The sequence below is a fragment of the Trachinotus anak genome, unplaced genomic scaffold (genome assembly GCF_046630095.1).
Source record: "Trachinotus anak isolate AG129_WGS33_773 ecotype Australia unplaced genomic scaffold, CSIRO_AGI_Tana_v1 ptg000025l, whole genome shotgun sequence".
Classification (NCBI taxonomy): Eukaryota; Metazoa; Chordata; class Actinopteri; order Carangiformes; family Carangidae; genus Trachinotus; species Trachinotus anak.
The window spans coordinates 14870263-14889277 of NW_027273876.1; the positions used below are offsets into that span (position 1 = coordinate 14870263).

The window sequence follows — 19015 nt, forward strand, 5'->3', positions numbered from 1 at the left end:
AGCTGGTGTAGGTATGCCATCCAATGAGACTGTGTAATATTTTCCACAGCTGAAACAGCAGCAGAGGCTCAGCAGTGAGGCAGCGGGCTCGGTGTCACAGCAGGGGGCGGTGTTTGCTCAGAGACCGAGAGCAGCAGAGCAACAAGCAGATGGAAAAAGTGAAGTGAGGAGTAATCTGAAGCAGGAACAGTGAAGCAGTTTTGGATGAATCCGCTGTTTGACCAGAGCTGTGGAGAAAATAGTGCTGGAAAATCCCCAGTTTACATCTGATATATAAAGCTCGATGTAAGAGCTGAACCGAACGTGCTGATGTCTGCAGCATCTTCAGCAGGACATTAGTGACAAGACAACAGCCGTCCAGTTACAAACATGCAAACATGCATGTCAGGGTTTCACATGCTTGATAAAGGGACACTGGTTTTAAAACGGCATAACAATACTTACAATGAGAAACAATATACAATACGTCACATTTTAAAAAAAAAACTGAGTCTGACAGCTGAGGGTTTGAAAATGAGCAGTTTGTAAAATCAGCTTTGGTACGATCAGTTTCAAACCCTTACATACTTACATCACATTTCAGTGACTGCAGATGAAGATGAGTGACTCATGATGAATGAAAGCCCTGATGCTAGGCTGTCACATTACATATGCTGCCTTTTTACTGTTGCTCCCATTTCTGACATTTGTTGCTCTGACTGCTGGAGAACTCACCGGGCTCAGCTCAGGAGACTCAACGACTACAAAAGGAGTTACACTGAAGGGATGTGGCTCAGTTTATGAACACATACTAATTTGATTTGATTTCTTCTTCTTCCTCGCTCACCAGCTGGCAGCTCTGCACTCTGTGTTTCCGGCGCATGTGAAGCAGGTGTGTTTATCTGTATTTTCTTTTTTTTTTTTTTATGACAACTTGGACTACCATCAGTTCACCTCCCCCTGTATATTTTGAGTATTAAACATCAGAAATGGATCCCTTACTGAACGGCCATCCAGGACTTTGATACACAGTACGACAGCCGTGCATCAGGGCTACAATAAATGTGATAGCGGCAGCAGGCAGGACTAAATGACTGTGATGAAGAGTAAGACAAGAGTAAGTGCGAGTGCTGCTAGTGAAAAGGTCGATTCAAAACAAACCTCTCACAAGTGCCTCTTTAACCTGTGGAGGTATTACAATGCAAGACTATTAGGAATAAGTGTTGAGCAGTGAGATTAATGTAGAAACTAAAAGCTAAGACTTCACATTGCAGCTGTTACATGAGAGGCGACACTCACCCATCATCTTGAAAGCAGTGGCACAGATCCCATTAGTATCATTGGTCAGTGTGGTGGGTTGGGGTGGCGGAGGGACGCTGGGTCTGTTCCGCGGTTTGGGGACGGGTCGCGGCCGAGGAAGAGAGCCCGACTGGTAGGGAGACGGGGACGGAGGAGCAACTGCATCCTGGGTGGCAGTGGAGGGCGGTGGGGTGTCTGGAGGGGTCGGGGTGCCCGGAGGTGAGGGGTCCGCGCTCTGCTGGTCCCCACTGGACTGGCCGAGTGACGCGAGCTGTGTCGGAGGGCTGGCCTGCATCGGGGGCTCTGGGGGTGGATGGCTGGGCGCCTGGATCGGCGGCTGGTTGCTGGAGTGGCGTCGGGGAGTGGCACACGGCTGGGAGGTGGGAGAGGTGGGCGAGGTTGGAGAGTGGCTGGACAGGGGCCTGGGAGTGGGGCTGAGGGACTGGGACGAGCCTGAGGAGGAGGTGTGGTTGGCTGAATTGCAGGGCTGGCTGGGAGGGGGGTTCATTGGTTTGGGAGGGGCGGGAGCCTGCTTCTTGGTACCTGAAAGTTGTTGGGGAGGTTGATCATTATTGGTGGAAAAGAAAAACAAATAAATTGCCCGACAGGACAGAATACATGCTAGTTTCATCTGTTAATGTTAGCGACGTTTACAGTTTACATGCAAAGACATGTTGCCTCCACTGCAACACTATTACTAACACCAGAGGCAGAGATAAAAAATCACTTCAACAAAGGTGGGAAAAGATTACAACTGTGAAAAGGTTGTAGTGAAAAGGTAAAAGAATATAAAAAATTAGATCAACAATAGAAGCCAAAAATATGTTTACAATACTCTAGAGATATGTCCGTTTGTACCAGGTCAGAGTGCAGACTCTTACCTCTGCGCATCATATGAGGACTGGGCCCCATGGATCCAGCCCCAGGAGTCCCGGTACCCAGCTGTCCTGCAGCCTGGCCACCTCCTCCAGAGCCGTTCCTCTGGAGCAGGGGGGTTGGGGCGGGTGTGGAGTCACGTAGCTTTGGGTTGCTTTAGAGAAGACGGTAAAAGAAAGGCTTTAGAAATCTTACAAGCGTTCACTGCTGAATGTGTTTTAATGAGGGTTAGAGATGTTAGAGGAGATAACCACATTGTTTTAAACATCTGCAGGGTCAAGTGTTGCAAATGTCTCATCTAAATTTACCTTCCCAACAGAGTCTGTGGGACAAAAGAATGCTGAACTGAATAGTGTTATCTGTCTGGAAATGAATGTTGTCCTTTCACCAACTAAATCAAAGACACCCTTCAGTCGTTGCATAACAGGCACCAATGTCCAGGCTTCTCGAAGCAGTTTGAGCCAGTTAGTGTGAAGTTCCTGCTGATTCCAGTGATTCAGGGAGGAAAGCAGAGGGATGGGAAGTGGAGAGGCCCTGAGAGTGACTGTTAGCAGAATGACAGCAGCCATTGTTGTGCTGGTTCTGTGGGCTGACCTCAGACGAGTCTGCATAGCTGGAACTGGTGGTGGTGTAAGAAAACTTGTGGTTTTGCAAGAGAAACATGAAGCTGAACCAAAGTGACCGAGAGATGAGGAGGTGTCCGCAAGCTACCAGTGAAACATGCATTACTAATCCATTTCACTTTAATAGGCCCGTCAGGCTGACCTCATCAGGCACAAATCAAAGTATGAAAGCATGTCTGCCTGCCTGCCTGTCTGTCTGTCTGCATGGCATGCTGTGTCATTCTCCACCTGCAGCAGAGGAGCAGGAAAGCAGCCCTTACCTGAGCTCTTCTGTGTGCTGGGCTAGAAGCTGCTGAGCGGCTGCAAGAGCAGCCAAACCCTGCGCCAAGCTATGCTGGGCAGTGTCAGGCCCTGAACCCCCCGGAGGAGCTTGTGGCTGGGGCTGGGGCTCAGCCGTGGGCTGGGGGACTTGCCCAGCCCCTTGCCCCTGCCCTGGAGCCTCCACAGGGGGTAAAGGAGGCTGGAAGGCAGGTGAAGTGTGCTGCTTTCTACCTAAGGTGTTACTGCCTCTACGAAGGGTGTGGTCCGAGTGCTTGTTAGGGGTGCTACACGGGGAGAGCAGGGAGACAGTGAGAGAAAAACAGAAAACAGACCAGGATAGAGAATCACCACAACCCCAGAGCTCTGAGAGAAGTCAGTAAAAACAGTGTTAAGATTATATATTGATTATAGGGATCAAATTTAGCCCAAACATTACTAGAAGCAAAAGATAGGGACCAGAAAAAGCAACTGGATTACAGGCAAAATTATTTCCAAAGAATTAACTGGAGTAAGTCATGAATGCTGTGGGACAGGAGGTACAAAGCAAGTCCAGGTTGATTACTTGTCTTTGCGTGTTGTGTCATTTTCTGGTCCCACCATACTGCCAGGCCTCTTCCTCTCAATGGTGCCGCAATCGTAATCTAGGTGGTTGTTGTGGTTGGATGCAGGTATGGGCATTGCAAACATGCCGGACACGTTGAACTCCACCTCTGCAGCAACAGAGAGGGACGTGATACTGAAGCCGATGGACAACGTGACTTTATCTTGCAGTGAAGTTATGACACAACAAATTAAAAACACTCAAAAGCAAGTGATGATATTTAAAGTTAATGCTCTAATCCACAGGCAGTGTTACAAAGCCTTACTCAAGGACACCTCAACAGGAGACAGGGGATGCACTGGCAACTCCTGAGACTTAATCTGTAACCTGTGTTGACTAGACAACCTCATTAACCACTACTTAGTCTTCATCCAAGGAAGCCGGGGAGAGCCATGTCAGCTGGTTTGTAATCTGAATCAACTCAAAAAAAACGTTTTAAAGGGTAAGAGGAGAGGTTCACTGTGGATGGTCAGTGCCTGGCATCAGAAAGTAAAGCCTGGGCAGGAAGTCATTTCTGTACAGATCATCAAATTCTTCTTATCAGACCTTTTTTTTCCTTTTCCCTTTTTTGTTTTGTTCATGTTTTGTAATTTGCTTTTTTTATTTTTAAGTTCTTAATATTACAAGTATTTAGTAACTTTCCTTTGTTCTGTAACTTCTTCTCACTGCCTGCTTCTGGATGGAGCTGGGACGCCTCTCGATATGTTAGCACACTTGTCGCACTATACTTTGCATGTTTCATCCCTCCAGTAATATCTAATTTTGTGTTATTACTTCCTTTTTTTATGCAAAAAAATAAATGACCACAAAAGCTTTACCAGACCTTTGCTGTCACCTGGCATGAACAGCAGCTATTGCTTTATTTTCCATATTCTTCTCCAGGATTATGTGTGATTTGAGTCTATCACCAGGTCTATATAACAGGTGATACAGTCACTCCCACAGAAATAGCCAAAGAGATGACGGGAGAAACTTCTGACCCATAATCCCTCTCTCTATGTGCACTAGTGAGCAAAAAAAACATCTGGTGTATGATCTAAACTCAAAATACACGGATTAAGGGCAAACTGGCTTTGACTTCAACCAAGACAAAATAGTTTTGGACCAAAGAAGTGAAGGTATGTGACATCTGTTTTCATTACAACCACAGTCTGAGACAGGACAGACACAGAAGTGATTTTTATCTTGCACTTGGAAGCTTGACTGTTGCTGACTTTCTATCTTACAAGGCAGTTAACAACAACTGCCTTCACCATGCTTCTCACTGATACAGCGCTTTGCTGTGATTGGCTGCACAGAAAGGAGGGAGGGTCAGACTGCAGAGCAACAGCTGGAGAAAGATCCAGAGCGTACCCTCAGGAAAGAACCAGTCAGCGTGCTGGATGATGGGCTCCACGATGGCCACCACGTGCACAGAGGTAGCTGCAGCCATCTCAGCCAGAGTCCTGGGTGGACACATATAGATGAGCAGAAATGAGATGCTTTCACCATAATTAGGGGCACTCTGAAATAAACTGAAATAACAGATTCCACCAGCCTAGACTAGAACCATGCCCTTCAAAGATTGTCTCATTTTTACACACAACTAACACGTCAACTGCAGCTACCTTCTTCTTCCTCGTCAACATGACCCCTCCCTCTCAATCCCCTCTCACCCCTCAGTCTTGGCCCACAGCAGATTGGGTCCCAGGACAATAGCAATGTTGCTGGGAGTCATTTTGTTCACCTCGCTGTCCTGAGCCAGTTTGGCTAAAAACTTCACCAGATACCTGCATGAAAACATGGGAGTGTACACAGTCACATACAACAGAAAAATTACGACAAGCTTACGTGTCACAAGCTTTTCTTGTGAAAACAACTTACCTCAGGTTGGTTTTGTTGTTCTTTGGTAGCTGATCACATACAACCCAGAGTGCCTGGAGCCTCTTATCTGGGTCTGACACACTAAAGAGATAGAAAACAAATATGATTCAAAGTGGGGATGGAGTTAGTCCAGTCTACAAATGGCCCAAATATGTGTTTAATATTGGAACAATTCATTTCCAGTGAGAATGTCGTGAGCCTTGCCTGGATGCCTGGATCCATTCATCATAAAGCTGGTAGGTCATTAGAGGTTCAGGGAGCTCCCTCAGGTAGGACTTCAGCGCTCCTGAAACCACACATCCACTCATAGTTTTCATCTTTAAGCCACTTTTCACAGGGACGGCATGTGAGAACACAAATACCAACTTTTAAATACATGTAAATTACCCTAAGTAACAAACCTTTCCTTGTTCATGGATACCAAGAAATACAGTAATTACATACTGGCCTTGTTTGGGACGTACCAGCAACAGCATGGGGGTCAGAGTAGAACTCCTCCAGTTGTGAAGTGGAACAGTCCAGTGCTGCCTTTAGCTTCTTTAGCTTAGATGCCCCTGCTGCGATTCTAAAGAGACCCTGACACACAAACACGTGTACACACACACACACACACACACACAAAGACAAATATACCACAGTAACATCGCCCGCAAACAAAGATACATGCAGGCATTCAATGTGCACACAACACACTCAGATGCACACACACTTTCATAACAGTCAATTACAGATAGACTGTGTATAAACCCACTATATAAACTCTCCCTGCCAGCTGCACATAATGAAACCTTAAGGCAGGCAAACAAACACACCCTCACAGCACAGCAAGCTCTTTACTTTGACACATAAATAAAGGCCGTCTTCACACCATAATGACACAGACTGGACTCAGCAGGGAATGAATAGGGTCACAAATAAAGCCCTTTGCAGTTAACACTTGCACTCTCTCTTTAGCTCTTTTTTTTTTTGTATTTGCACAAACACGTACACGCTCAAAGAGATCTGATTTATGGACGGGAGACAAGTAGATTCTATTGTATTCTATATTTGTTGAGGAAAGGACATCACAAACATTTCATAAATCATCACCGCTGCGGCTGGCAGTTTCTCTGGAACAACATTACAGAAACAGAGGAGTTTCCCCTGTTTACAGTTTGTCTGTCCACCCTTCTCCTCCAGTCTTTGTTCATGTGAACAAACAACTTAAAAGTTTGGTTTCAATTATGTCAATGACCAGCGGACCGCTAATCACAGCCACAGCTTGATGTGACTTTTAATGAGCTGACAGCTCCCTTTATTCTTACATGTTGAAACAAGGAGAACAAAGGAGCAATCAACCACATGAGCAAACAAAATCATGTTCGGTGTTATATAATACTGCAGAAGGAATCGGTCTGGAGGAAGATGTATGGCAGCCTCTGAATCATCAACTGCCTGTTGCTCATCACTTCTACTTAAAGTTGCATTCATCAGGTTTTGGCTAAAAAACAAGCTGACAGACACACAGCCCTGACACAGTATCACTGTTTAAAGCCGTTGTGCTGTGATGCATGTTAGCAAACAATCGCCTCCTCAAACGTCACAGCAGGATCGTGACTGAATCTAAGTCCAGTATTTGCTCCATATTATATATTCTATCCACCTTCTAAAGGAAATATCTAGTACTTGTTGAATGATTGTGTAATGTTTTTGTTGACCAGGTGGTTGCTAACTTTGTCCTTTGGTGCTGGGGAGATAAGACACAATGAGCTCATCAGAGCTTGTTTGCTGAGAAAAAATGGGCTTGATGAAAGCAATAGATTCAAGAGTCAAGTGCTAATTCTTTGTGTGTTCTTTCACAGTTATTTGAATCAGTGCTGATGTTATTTTCTCACTCAACTCATTATTATTAGTGATGAGGCCCCTAATGAACACACCATCTAAAGCCAACATTAGGGCAAATTTGTTATTTTACATGAAAGATTTCTGTATTTCTGTTTTGAAGTTGACTGGACTGGATTCCATCATGTTTGTTTGTGCACCAATCAGGATTAAGTGATATGTGAATCTCAATCTATGTGGGTTGTTTGGTGACTGTCAATCAAACCTGATCAAACAATATCCACACAGTCCTGGTGAAGCAGACTGAGTTTTTGAGAGGTTCACTTGATAAATAATTACAAAAGATGTTTTTGACTCTGATCGCTGCTTACTTAGTCATAAATATTTAACATAATGGAGAATTGCTTAATTAAAGTCTGTAAAGGCAGTGGAAACTAAAGCTACATCCACATGACACCGCAGGACCGAGGACAATACAGCAAAAGCACTTTTAATAATATTTGTCAGTTAAGTTACCAGAGTACAAAAATATTGCAAACACCTCTGAGGGGTCATGTTGCTTCTAACACCCCATCATGACAGGAACTTATTTCACCAGTCTCTTGTTGCACACATCTTACAGATTCCAGTGTGATTCCACTCACAGCTCGCTGCCTACATTGTTTTTAATCGATCCAGAGAGTGATCTGCAAGGAGGGCAGGTTTCTGTGCTCCTGTCTAATCTCTCTCTCCCTCCCTCTCTGTCTTAACTTCCTCACCTCTTCCTTCATGCCAGTCTCCAGAAGCATCATAACACAGGCTTCTATCGGCAGGGCGATCTCCCTTCCGCTCCTTTTCAGGTGTTCATCCAGCCCTGTGCCAAACGCAGGCTTCTCTGTCCACGAGTCTAATCACGAAAGCGAGGATTAATGGTGAAGAGTGAGAGGCAGTGATACTAGACACTAAATTTATTCACATTGTTTCAAATCTGAAGAGACAAAATGTGTTGTAATGAAGCTGCTGTAGCTTCTACAACCCATCTGTCATTTGGGAATGTGTGAACCAGCCTGTTGCTGGTCTGGACGGCAGATTTCTGGGTCAACGACGCTCCCCCGGGCCAGTTCCTAACCAGTCCTCACTCCCCCCACAGGGTGCTGTCAAATAATAACCACATGGTCCCAGCCAGGAGGAGTGACTGTTCGGCCGTCTCTCTCTGTGCGTGTGTGTGTGAGCTAATGTGCAAGTGAACGGGGAGGTGGAGGAGTGGAACAGTGGGGGTGGGGGGTGCCTGCAAAACCCAGGTGGGTGTGATGTGAGAAGGGGCGGTGTGTGTGTGTGTGTGTGTGTGTGTGTGTGTGTGTGTGTGTGGAGTTCATGAGTCATCACCACATGCTGGGAGACCAGGCTTGTCCGGTTTAGACCACATGTGTTTAGTGCAGAACAAAACAGCTTTAACAGGCGACATTATGTTGGTAAAAACGGAAGAATAGAGAGAAAAGCAGTGAAAACAAAAGACTGTTCTTTAATATCTGGACCTCTGTTGTGGCCTTTAACAATTATTGCACCTGGGGTGAGTGTAATTAGAAAAAACAGACCCAAAGTGATGTCACCCAAAGGTGCGGTAGCTGGTTGGTTTCTTAAACCAGCTGGAAAAGTTAACTAGTAACACACCTTCTTAAAAGTTTGTTTAAAAGTGACACCAAACAACACAGACGCCAAAGAAAAACATGCATTCTCCAGGAAACACATAAAGGGGTCCCGTATTATGCGCCGCACAGAGCCGTCCTGTGTGTAGTTTTTATGACAACGCTGTACTGTTTCGTGTTAACTGGGCTTGTGAGAAAAGGCATATTTGCATGTATTATACCTTGCTGAGCCTGGATGGTTGGCAAGACGCCCTCCAGAAGAGTGAGAGACTTCCTGTGGTAATCAGCTTGAGCTTCTAAGAGCTACAGAAACACAGAGGAATAGCTGGTGAGTAGAATAAGACAAGCAGTAAAGCACATGACAGAAGAGTAATTAAAACAAAAAAAATCAGTGGCCAAGTCTGTGTTGCCCTGTTACTGTGCAGCTGTGAACATTCCCACAGACACTCAGGCAAACACATCTTTGACTTGCTGGCACGCTGCACTCACCATTACAAAGAAGCGGGCATAGTCGCCTTCTTTTGAGAAAAAACTGTACATGTCTGCAGCAAGTTGATCCTGTGAAGGAAAGACGGGAAGTTAAACAGGACGAGCACTGACAGATGGGAACAATATTATTATTAATAACTTTATTTATATAGCACTTTTCCGAGCTAAGTCATAATGTGCAGTCAACAATACAAATGAGAAACAAGGAAGAGGAAGAGTAGTTTTATTGCACTAAAGCATCATTAATTTCTTAAACTCCATCTCCACTACACAGTGTCATTGGTCAAAAGAATGGATATTTCAGGTGACATGAGGACAGGCGTCAGTGGTCAGCTAAGCACCACGTGAGTCATAAATCCTCCTGCTCCTGGCAGGACTCGGAGAGATGGGGAGGGAGGACTAGTGAAGGGGAAACACAAGGCTCTGCGCTTCCTGGACAGAAAACCTGACACAACATGCAGCCACTGCACATTAAAGCTCATCAGTGACTCAACTCAATAGAAGCAAGCAAACACGCATGCACGCACGCACACACACACACACACACACACACACACACACACACACACACGCACGCACGCACACACACACACACACACAGAGCTGACGGGGCATTTTCAGACATTTGTGTGCGTCAGCAAACTGGGTCAGAGGGCCCGAGGGTCTTGGACTGTCCAGTTTGTTGCAGTGATGAGTTTATGACTCTGACTATTTCCAGTTTCTTTTACTCATTCCACCAAGACCATAAATGACCTTTAGCCTTCCTGTTTATTCAGGATCAAAGACACTAGGAATGCTATGGATTTGATAAACAAGACCACAATGAAGCAATGGGTTTCCACAGAAAGATGTATGAGTCATCTACATTCATGCTGGTTACCTTGCAAAGCTCCACTTTGTTGAGGGCCTCATCCACCTCCTCCTTGAGCAGGTCAGCCTTGGCTGTCAGTGCTTGTGTGTTTGTTCCTGAGATTATTGACTTGGTTGCCTGCAACCACCTGAGGTTGGAGAGACAAAGGGAAATTAGAAAACAGGATGAGACTATTTCTGTGACACAGAGCCTCAATGTGAATTTTAGAAGGTCTTATGTGGACTCATTTTTGATCTCGCAGGATGCGTCAATATGGATAAAGTGATGAGACAGACCTTGCTCTGGCAGAATCATAGTCCAGCACTAGTTTGGCCAGCTGTTTCCTCTGCTTCAGGACGTTAGGGATGTCCACCTACAAAAATTAGATCCAAAACACACCACGTTGAAAAACCCTAGAAAGTTACTGGATGACAAAGACCTAGCAAACGTTGATTTTGCTCTTCCAGTAAAATAACAGATAATCCTACAGGAGCTTTCAGGTTTGCAATACTCTTTGTTCAGTTTGTTTAGCAGGTGACAACCATACTATTTATACTTAAACTGTCACCGTCTGTAACACCTGTAAATGGAGTTCCTGCCCCCTCCAAATCAAATTGTAGCAAGTGCAATTGTACAGGAACCAAACCAAAAGGTTTCTGGGCACTAAGATATAGATGTCTGAACAGTTACTCCTGTTGGAGGAAACTTGGTAAAACAAAATGGACAAATGGCAAATCACGGACAAAGTCCATTATGTTTAGCTACTGTTGCGAGGGGTGGAATCAGTTTTGTTTTGACTTTTCCTTCTCCTTCCTCACAGGATCACTTTACCAGAACTAGCCCATATGGTATGTGAGCCCATGTGACTTTTGCTGGAAAGCTCTATTTCATTTGAAACTGGGCAGTGTTCACCAAATAGAAAGTCAGCTAATCTTTTCTGCTGTGATTTAGACCAAACAAAGCAAAGAAAAGGGCTGTGGCTGCTATTTCCAACAAGCAAAGAGATATGATGGGTTTTAAATATTTAAACTGTTGTTCAACTGTGGCTGTGTCCAGACGATGTGAGGTTTCTGACCTCTGCTAGCTGGCTGAGGGGATCCAGAACGTCTTTCTCTATCTGCAGCTCATGTTGCATCAGTTCTGACGCCAGACGATTCTCAGCCTCGCCGCACACTTCCATCATCTTCCTGTCCATGCACACACCAGCACAGAGAGAGAGGGAGAGGAAAGAGTATTAAAATCACAGCTCATATTCCCATATCCATGCCTTGTTATATATCAGCACTATTGAGTGAAGATGTGCGCTCTTGCTCTTGTTTTTGCATTTGCTTTGTTTTGATTCTTTTATCACTGCAGCACTGCTTTTCAAATGTTGCTCTAAGTATATTCAGTGTTTAGTTGATTGGTCTGGGAGAGAGACTGTGGTGTGTGAGTGTGTGTCACCACCCACAGCACGACTAGTGGTTATTTCTTTGGTAACTTCAGGTTGTGCCCAGTGCAGGTAAAACCAAGAGCGAGATTGCAACCACAGGGAAAATGTTGTGGAGTAGCTGCAAGAGGCTTGAACCCCGTGTAATCAAAACCTGTGGTGCATTTGTGTTGGTCAGGAAAAGAGGTTCTGTTGTGCTGTTTGTGATAAACTGAATTGCTATTTAGTAGAAGAGTGTACACTCAGGTGAAAAAGGATAGTTTTTAAGAGAAAGTTTCTTATCTGATTTTATTCTGAATATAACTTATTTGAATATTTTCATTTATTCTAATTTGTTTTTTTAATGAAATGTTAACGTCATCTTAATGTTCTATTCTTACTGTATGCTTCCGTAACCCATGCCTCTGTAAATCACTTTGAATTGCCTTGTGTCTGAATGATGCTATATAATGACACATCTTCCTGACAAATTATTATTCACATTACAACACAGACAGATTACAATCGGTGCCACTAGCACGCAACGTAATCCTCTGCTCCCCGTCAATAACTGAAAGCAGAAACAGGTCGACATAATGTTATCATTTCTAGCTGCCCAGAGGCAGAAGCACACAGACACAGCAGCTCCGTGACAGTTTACCTACAATAATGAGTCAGGGTTTTTAGGCCACAGTTTTTCAAACAATGAAACGCCTAAGCATTAAAACAAAAAAAGAACCATACAACAGTGTAGCTGACGGTTGACATAAATCATATTTACTAGCAGACTGACTGATGTACTTTCTCTTCCTCATTATTTCCAGACAGACACATGGCTGCTGCAGAGACCTGGAGACATTCACTTTCTAGATCCTCAACTACAAACTGTCTGGCCCTGTTTTAAATGCGTCTCTTGGTCACGATGAATGATCAGATCCTCACGTAAGGGAACTGCTGAAAGTCCCGTCAACACAAAACAAAACTGCGCCTGGCTCTGAATGTGTGGCCTCATATTTCACACTCTCTGGAGAGCATCTGCTCCATATAGCAACAGTTGCCAGGGAGGAAGAACTGGTTATTTGGTGTGTCAATCAATCGCTTACTCACCCTATCAAGGAGTCTTCACCCAACTGGTTTCCACCTTCCACCATTGCTTGGGATAGTGCTGTTAGAGGAAGCTTTTTCTGTGGTGTATGTGACAGATGCAGACAGTGATCAGACTCATACTGAGACATAAACTACTTCAAACTATGTAGATGCACAAAAGTACCTACATCTATACACTAGCTTCAGTATTAGACGTTCAAAGCAATGGAAAGTTCATCAAGGACTTTCCACTGAATAGCTCAACAGTAAATTCACAGAGTCAGGAAGAGGAAGAGAGATTGTTGAGCATAGGAGGAAAATACAGATGTTAAATGGGATTAAAGATGCAAACTAGGGAAGTAAGACATCTATCAAATGACAATGCTTGTACTTGCACAGCTTATGTTTGTGCAAAAACATTTATGAGTCTTCAACATCCTGTTTTCACCAGAGAATCCCAAAGGTAAAAGTGTCATGCACAGTGAATAAAGATGACAGATGTCTGAATGGGAAATGGAGCAAGTGGTGCCGAGGACCAGAGGATGGAATAAGTAATCAGTGTTTTTACCTGACCATTTCCTGTATAGAGGCGTGGTACGGACTGTGGTGCATTTTTGGGTGGTGTGGGGTAGAAAACACAAAAGAGAAATCATGGACTGTTGGCCTACTGTGGACATTTACTCTAAACACAGTGAGAACTCAAAATCTGTGCAGGTGGTGATGCTAAAAAATAAAGTACACATCCTGCAACAGTTGATTGATTCAGTTAGTGTGTTCTCAAAGGTAAACTGAAGCTATATCACTGGAACATGCTTTGTGTCTTACATGTCTCTTCTCCGCATCTGCGCCGATGTGTCCTTGCAGACATGACACCATCCTCTTGTGTGTGTTGTGTGACACCACACGCACCAACTCCATCCGCCGTTCAAGCTGTGCAGAAGACAAAAAATGCAAGAACAGATCTTTAGCAAAAATCTTCCATGTGCAGTGTACACTGTCCTGCCTCAAGTCATCCCACAGGGCAATTAACGATTTTCTAAGCTGCAGTTTAGGTGAGAAGATCGTTCTGTTAAAAGTGAAGCATTTGGTTGTAGAAATGTGTCTTTTTAATTAAAAAAGGATCACAAAACAGCATAATCCAAGTTTGATTTTTATAAACTTAAGTGTTTGGACTGAACTACATCCTGTCATGACTGTTCCAGGACAAGCACAAGAAAAAACACACATGCCTAGCAGTCTTTATTACCGCAACCTCTTTTTCAATGTATAGGAGAACCTACATTGGCCTTTACGTGACATAAAAACACAAAAGGCCCTCTCCAGAACCAGTGTTTGGTTTGTCCGGTCTGGGCTGCTGTAGAGACATGGCAGTGCAACATGGTGTGCTCCGTCGAAGAGAACCCGCTCATTTCAAACACAAACAATTCTTAGTTTCAGGTGATTGCACACGAAGGAAAACATAACTATAAATATTATATTCCACTTCTGATCCTCCCAAAATCCTACACACTGGTCTTTTAATCTCATCAGCACCATTAACTTGTCTCCATAAAACAAAGAAACAGTGTGACTGGACCCTTAATGGCTAATGAAGGAGAACGGGTCCAGTTCCACGCACAGATTTTATTTGCAGCGGCCTTCAGGGAGTCAGGGGTCAGAGTGTAAACATGATTGATAAGGCTTGTCCCTGCAGAACAACACTGGAATGTTATCGTTGAAACACATGACTCATCGGAAGTGTCGCTATAGCAACAGCCACCGGGCTGTGACAGAGAGCGAGGGGTTCATTGGCTTTAAAAAGACCTTTTTGATTACACAGGCTTTCTCCTGTCTACTAGCCCGACTACACAGATCCACTCTGTGCTTTTAGGGTGACAAGATATAATACTGTCATTGATGGGAAGCACAGCTACTCTGGCTTAAGCACAGAGGGCGACTGAATCTCTGCAGGATGACTATTCACTGTCCTTGTCATGCCAGGTGCCTGACAGGGACAGTCAGTGTCAACATTAGGCTGACTGTCACCAACCCATGAAAAGAACTGATGATTGCAAGTTACTGTTCAAGTCTACTTAAAAGTCAGGCCAGCAGAGTCTGATGATGCAAAGAACTGCCTGACATTGGCAACACTTGTGGGAAAGTCAAAGGCAAGCTGCGTGTAACAGGCCAGGTGTTGTCTTCTGTTTTATTGTTTTTTTTAATGAATAAAACTCAGAGCTGATGGGCTAAAGCAGAAGTCTGTGAGTGTCTCAAAGGGACAAACATGTACTCAAGAGCTGGGACAAACATGTTGCAAATATAAATGGGAACACTGAGGTCTAGAGGGCATAAGGGAGCAGAAGTGGAGAGAGACAAACGCAGAGGGAGGATCAACCAAATACCAGACAATTGTGTTCCAAAAACAGAACGGAGTCGGAACTCAGGAATTCCTCAGCAGATATCCGCCTCTGTATGCCGTCCTCCCCTCCTCTTTTCCCTCCCTCTGTTCTCGCGCTCTTACGTCATTCCTGACCCATGGTGGCCCCCGGCATTCCCAAAACAGCTGGGTCAAATACAAACTTACTAAACACACACATCTTCCACAGGCTATATGTTTGGGAACAGTGCTTAGACTCAGTTGAGTGAGTACCTGGCACAAACCAAGCAGGGGATTCCCCTTTCCTGAGCTCTAGGGGCGAAGTTCCTGTGTGGGTGTATTGGAAGTGTTTTTGGTTGCATGGCACCAGGAGTACTGCAGTCTTCTTCCTTCCATTGTATCAAAATGGGGTGAGACAAATAATGCCATACACTAAAAACATAAAACAGGAGAGGGAGAACCTAAGCAGAACCATAAGGAGCTGAAAGGCAGATGGGTGTGTTTTTCCTCTTGCTGCGTGATGAGGTCAACAGCTGGTCAATCCCATGACGCGTCAAGGAGTAGGGAATCCCGATACAAAGTAGGACAGACGGGGAGAAAAAGACAGAGAAGGTGTATGTCTATGTGTCAGTGTTTGTTTATTGGTTCCTAAGAGAAATGATGCTAACATGTCTGGACAAGTCCAGACTGAACAAAAATAACACCGCATGACGCATTAAGGGTGGGATTACTTCAGTGAGCCATTGATGAACAAAATATTCTTTGTTTCCATTAGTGATATATGATGTAAGAGTTTAAAGCACCTGGTTGCTTCCAATGCTGCACAATTAAATTAAATTAAAACTAAATAAGGGTTGCTGCGCTACAGCGATGCCCCGGCCAACAAATCATATTCTCCAGATGTAAAGGAACATGATTGTTTGGTACAAACCTGAACAAAAATCACATCATCATTATTTTTTTTGAATGAAATGTATAGATGACAATTCCAACTGAAATCATGTCTCGAATTGTAATCGCAATATCTGCCAAAGTGATCGTAATATATATAGATTTTTTTACATATTGTTCAGTCCTAGCTGCTACCGTATAAAATGCCTTCAACTACTCCACTGGAGTATTTCTGTGGTAACCTCTGCTATTATAGAGGAGCAGCAAGGAATGGACAGCTGGCACAAGAATGCTGGGTGCTTCACTGGCAGCCCCGGACAGGACAGGGTACTAGAGAACGAGACTGAAGACCCATCAGTCATAGAGCTGCTGTCCCGCCCAACCACCTCTGACCACACAGTGATCAGCAGCTGTTCAGACATCAGCTGGAACTTAGATGCTGCTTCAAATGGTCACTTTTACGGTCACTTTCAATTCTGTGTAGCATGAAGTTATTAGTAGAAAACAGCACTGTGAAAATCCCGGGGTTGTGGGGGGGGGTTAATAGAAAATCCCTAACTGGTGTAGAAGAAGAAGTGGGAAGCTTGAAAAAGAAGTAGGAGGCTGAGCGAAAGTGAGTGCACCAAATTTAGACAAAAACTTTCATTAAAAATTACTCAGGTCTACATTTCACAAATAATAAGATGGGGTTTTTTATTATTACTTAAGGGATAAAAAGGGAATTTCTGTTTTGAGGTGACACAGTCATCTCAGGAATGAAGGGGTCAAGTGATTTCCGTGTCTCCATCCCTCACTCCCTTCTTCTTTACCAGACAGAGATGTCCCTGTGCAGTGAGAAACAGAGCCCACAGAGTCACAGCGGCTGATTTCCAGACAGGGCCAGAACAATCGTGTCTTTGAGGAACAGTGAAAGTCAATTGTCAGATATAATATAACATCCTCCCTTCAGTGAAAAGCACCCCAAGAGGTTAGTAACCTCGCCTGCTTGTCCACTTGTATTACACTAACTCATGCTGGCTTTAAATATAATACTGATGTTCTAGCTGTCACTCAAATGTGTCTCTTGTCCAAATACGGCCCATTTTATTTCCACACCACCTGACAGAGGAATCAAAAGATCTGTCAGTGCAGTTTGTTTATGCACCAGTTACAAAAGAGGGTGGGGAGAAGAATAATAAGAATAGAGGGTGTCAGACTTTGTGGCTGTTCTCAAGGCATAACACAAAGCCAGCTGAGTTTGTTTGTACATCTATGATGCCTCCCATTCACACACAAAGACAATCTCCATCGCTGGAATGTCTTTGCTGAGCAGCCAGTATTCTGTCCCAGCTCCACCTGCTGTCTGCCTCAGTCGGCCTCAGGGGCTGGGAATAGTTTTCCCCTGGGGAAGGACCTGCACCAGCAGCTTTCACACACAGTGCTTCTCAACTGTGTGTCAGCAACAGTGCTGAGAGTTTACAGGTCTTAATTTCAACAAAGCGCCACTCCAGCTGAATCCACTGATTAGCATGAGAGGAAGAACTAATAAGTGATATCAGCTGCTGCTTGGTTTGCGTCAGCTTGGTTAGCTTTGTTGGTACATGCTCCATCTACTCTTTAAGCTACAATCACACCATTTTCAGCAATAAAATCAAAACTAAAGTCTGCAACTTTTGTTTGAAGTGGTCATTATTTTGGTGTCCTAAGTCCAGTACTGGCCTGTTAAGTTGTTCGACAAGTTAATGTGGACTTAAAGAAGATGAGTTTACTGGGAACAAGGAATAAGAACAGAAAACTAAAAAGCCTTTGAGAGCCAAGTAAATAACAAAGCAGTAAATTGTTTAATTATATGTTAATTTATCATTACTAAGGGGAAAATGCAATCACATGTAGTAAGTGAGTGACATTTTACAAGGTTGTCATTTCAACAATAAACTGCACCAAGGCTTATCAACAATTAATACACCTACAAGACAAGGAGAGGGACTAATAATTAAACCTCCCCATTTAAGCTTTGGAAGTGTCAAGTTAGAAAGAAGACAAACAGACATAAGCTCTAATTGCCATATGACGATGACATGTGAGAGAAAGCGAACTGAAGTTGAGCACCAAAAACAGTGAGTGCCTATACGACAGGAGGACTTTGATTGTGCGTATAAAAAAGTGAAACATAATTATAAACACCAATTTTTATTTTTTTACATTATACTTTGTAGAAATAAAGTGAAACCAGAGCTGATATCGGTATAATATTCAAAATCGTGGCACCATGATCACACCAACATCATCAGATAAAACCAGACTGACAAACACCAGCTCTGAGATATGGCTGTTCTGTAACCTCCTCTCTGTAAAGCCACATGAACGGGGTCATCTGATTCTGCACATGGGGAGATAAACAGAAGGCTCACCTTCTATTCAGCAGCTGCAGCGGCATAATGTGATAAAACACTGGCTGCAAAATAATAATGTTGTGCTCTATGTGTGTCCATCTTTTTTCCAAACTTTACCCATGGTGCACTATTTTTAAACAAGAGCTGTTTTGTCAAATGAACTTTTTTAATTTCAAAAGGGACAAAAAGCCACTGCCTAACAGACGCTAGCAGTGTTACGAGCCGGTCAGAGCTCTACAGTCAGATTAATCATTTACCTGTAGGAGGTCATCGCTCAGGACTTCTGTTTTCTCCGCTCTGTGGGTGAGAAAAGACAACAGAGAGCGTTCAGATTAGCAATGACAGACAATGCAAGATAAGCAGTTGCATTTCGATTCGGCTCTGTGCAGTCACTGTGAAAATATCTGCTTGACAAATGACGCAGCTCCTGAAAGACTGGTTTCCACGCCGAGCTTCAACACTACAATTGTATCAGGTATTGACTGGGGCATCCGTGGGAATGCTTCAGGAGAGGGGGGATGTATTGAGTTTGCTGCCATGGCTCATCAAGGCTGGTATCTAGGCTGGAGGCCAAGGCAAAACCTGACTCTCTTCAGACTACAGCTGCAGCCGCCT

At 44.0% G+C, this 19015-nt stretch overlaps 1 protein-coding gene across 5 annotated transcripts in view; it reads right to left on the reverse strand.

Annotated features, from left to right (window-relative positions):
- The window catches only part of arhgap17a (Rho GTPase activating protein 17a), a 32302-nt gene that overhangs the window by 2986 nt on the left and 10301 nt on the right, over positions 1 to 19015 (reverse strand). The window contains exons 2-21 of one of the 5 annotated variants that reach the window (XM_071463162.1): positions 18658 to 18697; positions 13607 to 13711; positions 13350 to 13382; positions 12803 to 12879; positions 11363 to 11474; positions 10584 to 10660; positions 10318 to 10435; positions 9438 to 9506; positions 9170 to 9251; positions 8082 to 8209; positions 5967 to 6078; positions 5707 to 5788; positions 5503 to 5583; positions 5295 to 5408; positions 4993 to 5084; positions 3601 to 3748; positions 3038 to 3322; positions 2160 to 2308; positions 1279 to 1821; positions 1141 to 1162 (exon numbers count right to left, since the gene is read on the reverse strand). In XM_071463162.1, the coding sequence (XP_071319263.1) occupies positions 1158 to 1162; positions 1279 to 1821; positions 2160 to 2308; positions 3038 to 3322; positions 3601 to 3748; positions 4993 to 5084; positions 5295 to 5408; positions 5503 to 5583; positions 5707 to 5788; positions 5967 to 6078; positions 8082 to 8209; positions 9170 to 9251; positions 9438 to 9506; positions 10318 to 10435; positions 10584 to 10660; positions 11363 to 11474; positions 12803 to 12879; positions 13350 to 13382; positions 13607 to 13711; positions 18658 to 18697 (2452 nt within the window). In that variant the 3' untranslated portion in view covers positions 1141 to 1157. The remainder of the gene's footprint in view (positions 1 to 1140; positions 1163 to 1278; positions 1822 to 2159; positions 2309 to 3037; positions 3323 to 3600; positions 3749 to 4992; positions 5085 to 5294; positions 5409 to 5502; positions 5584 to 5706; positions 5789 to 5966; positions 6079 to 8081; positions 8210 to 9169; positions 9252 to 9437; positions 9507 to 10317; positions 10436 to 10583; positions 10661 to 11362; positions 11475 to 12802; positions 12880 to 13349; positions 13383 to 13606; positions 13712 to 18657; positions 18698 to 19015) is intronic. The other 4 variants (XM_071463160.1, XM_071463161.1, XM_071463163.1 and 1 more) reach the window with 4 other exon arrangements.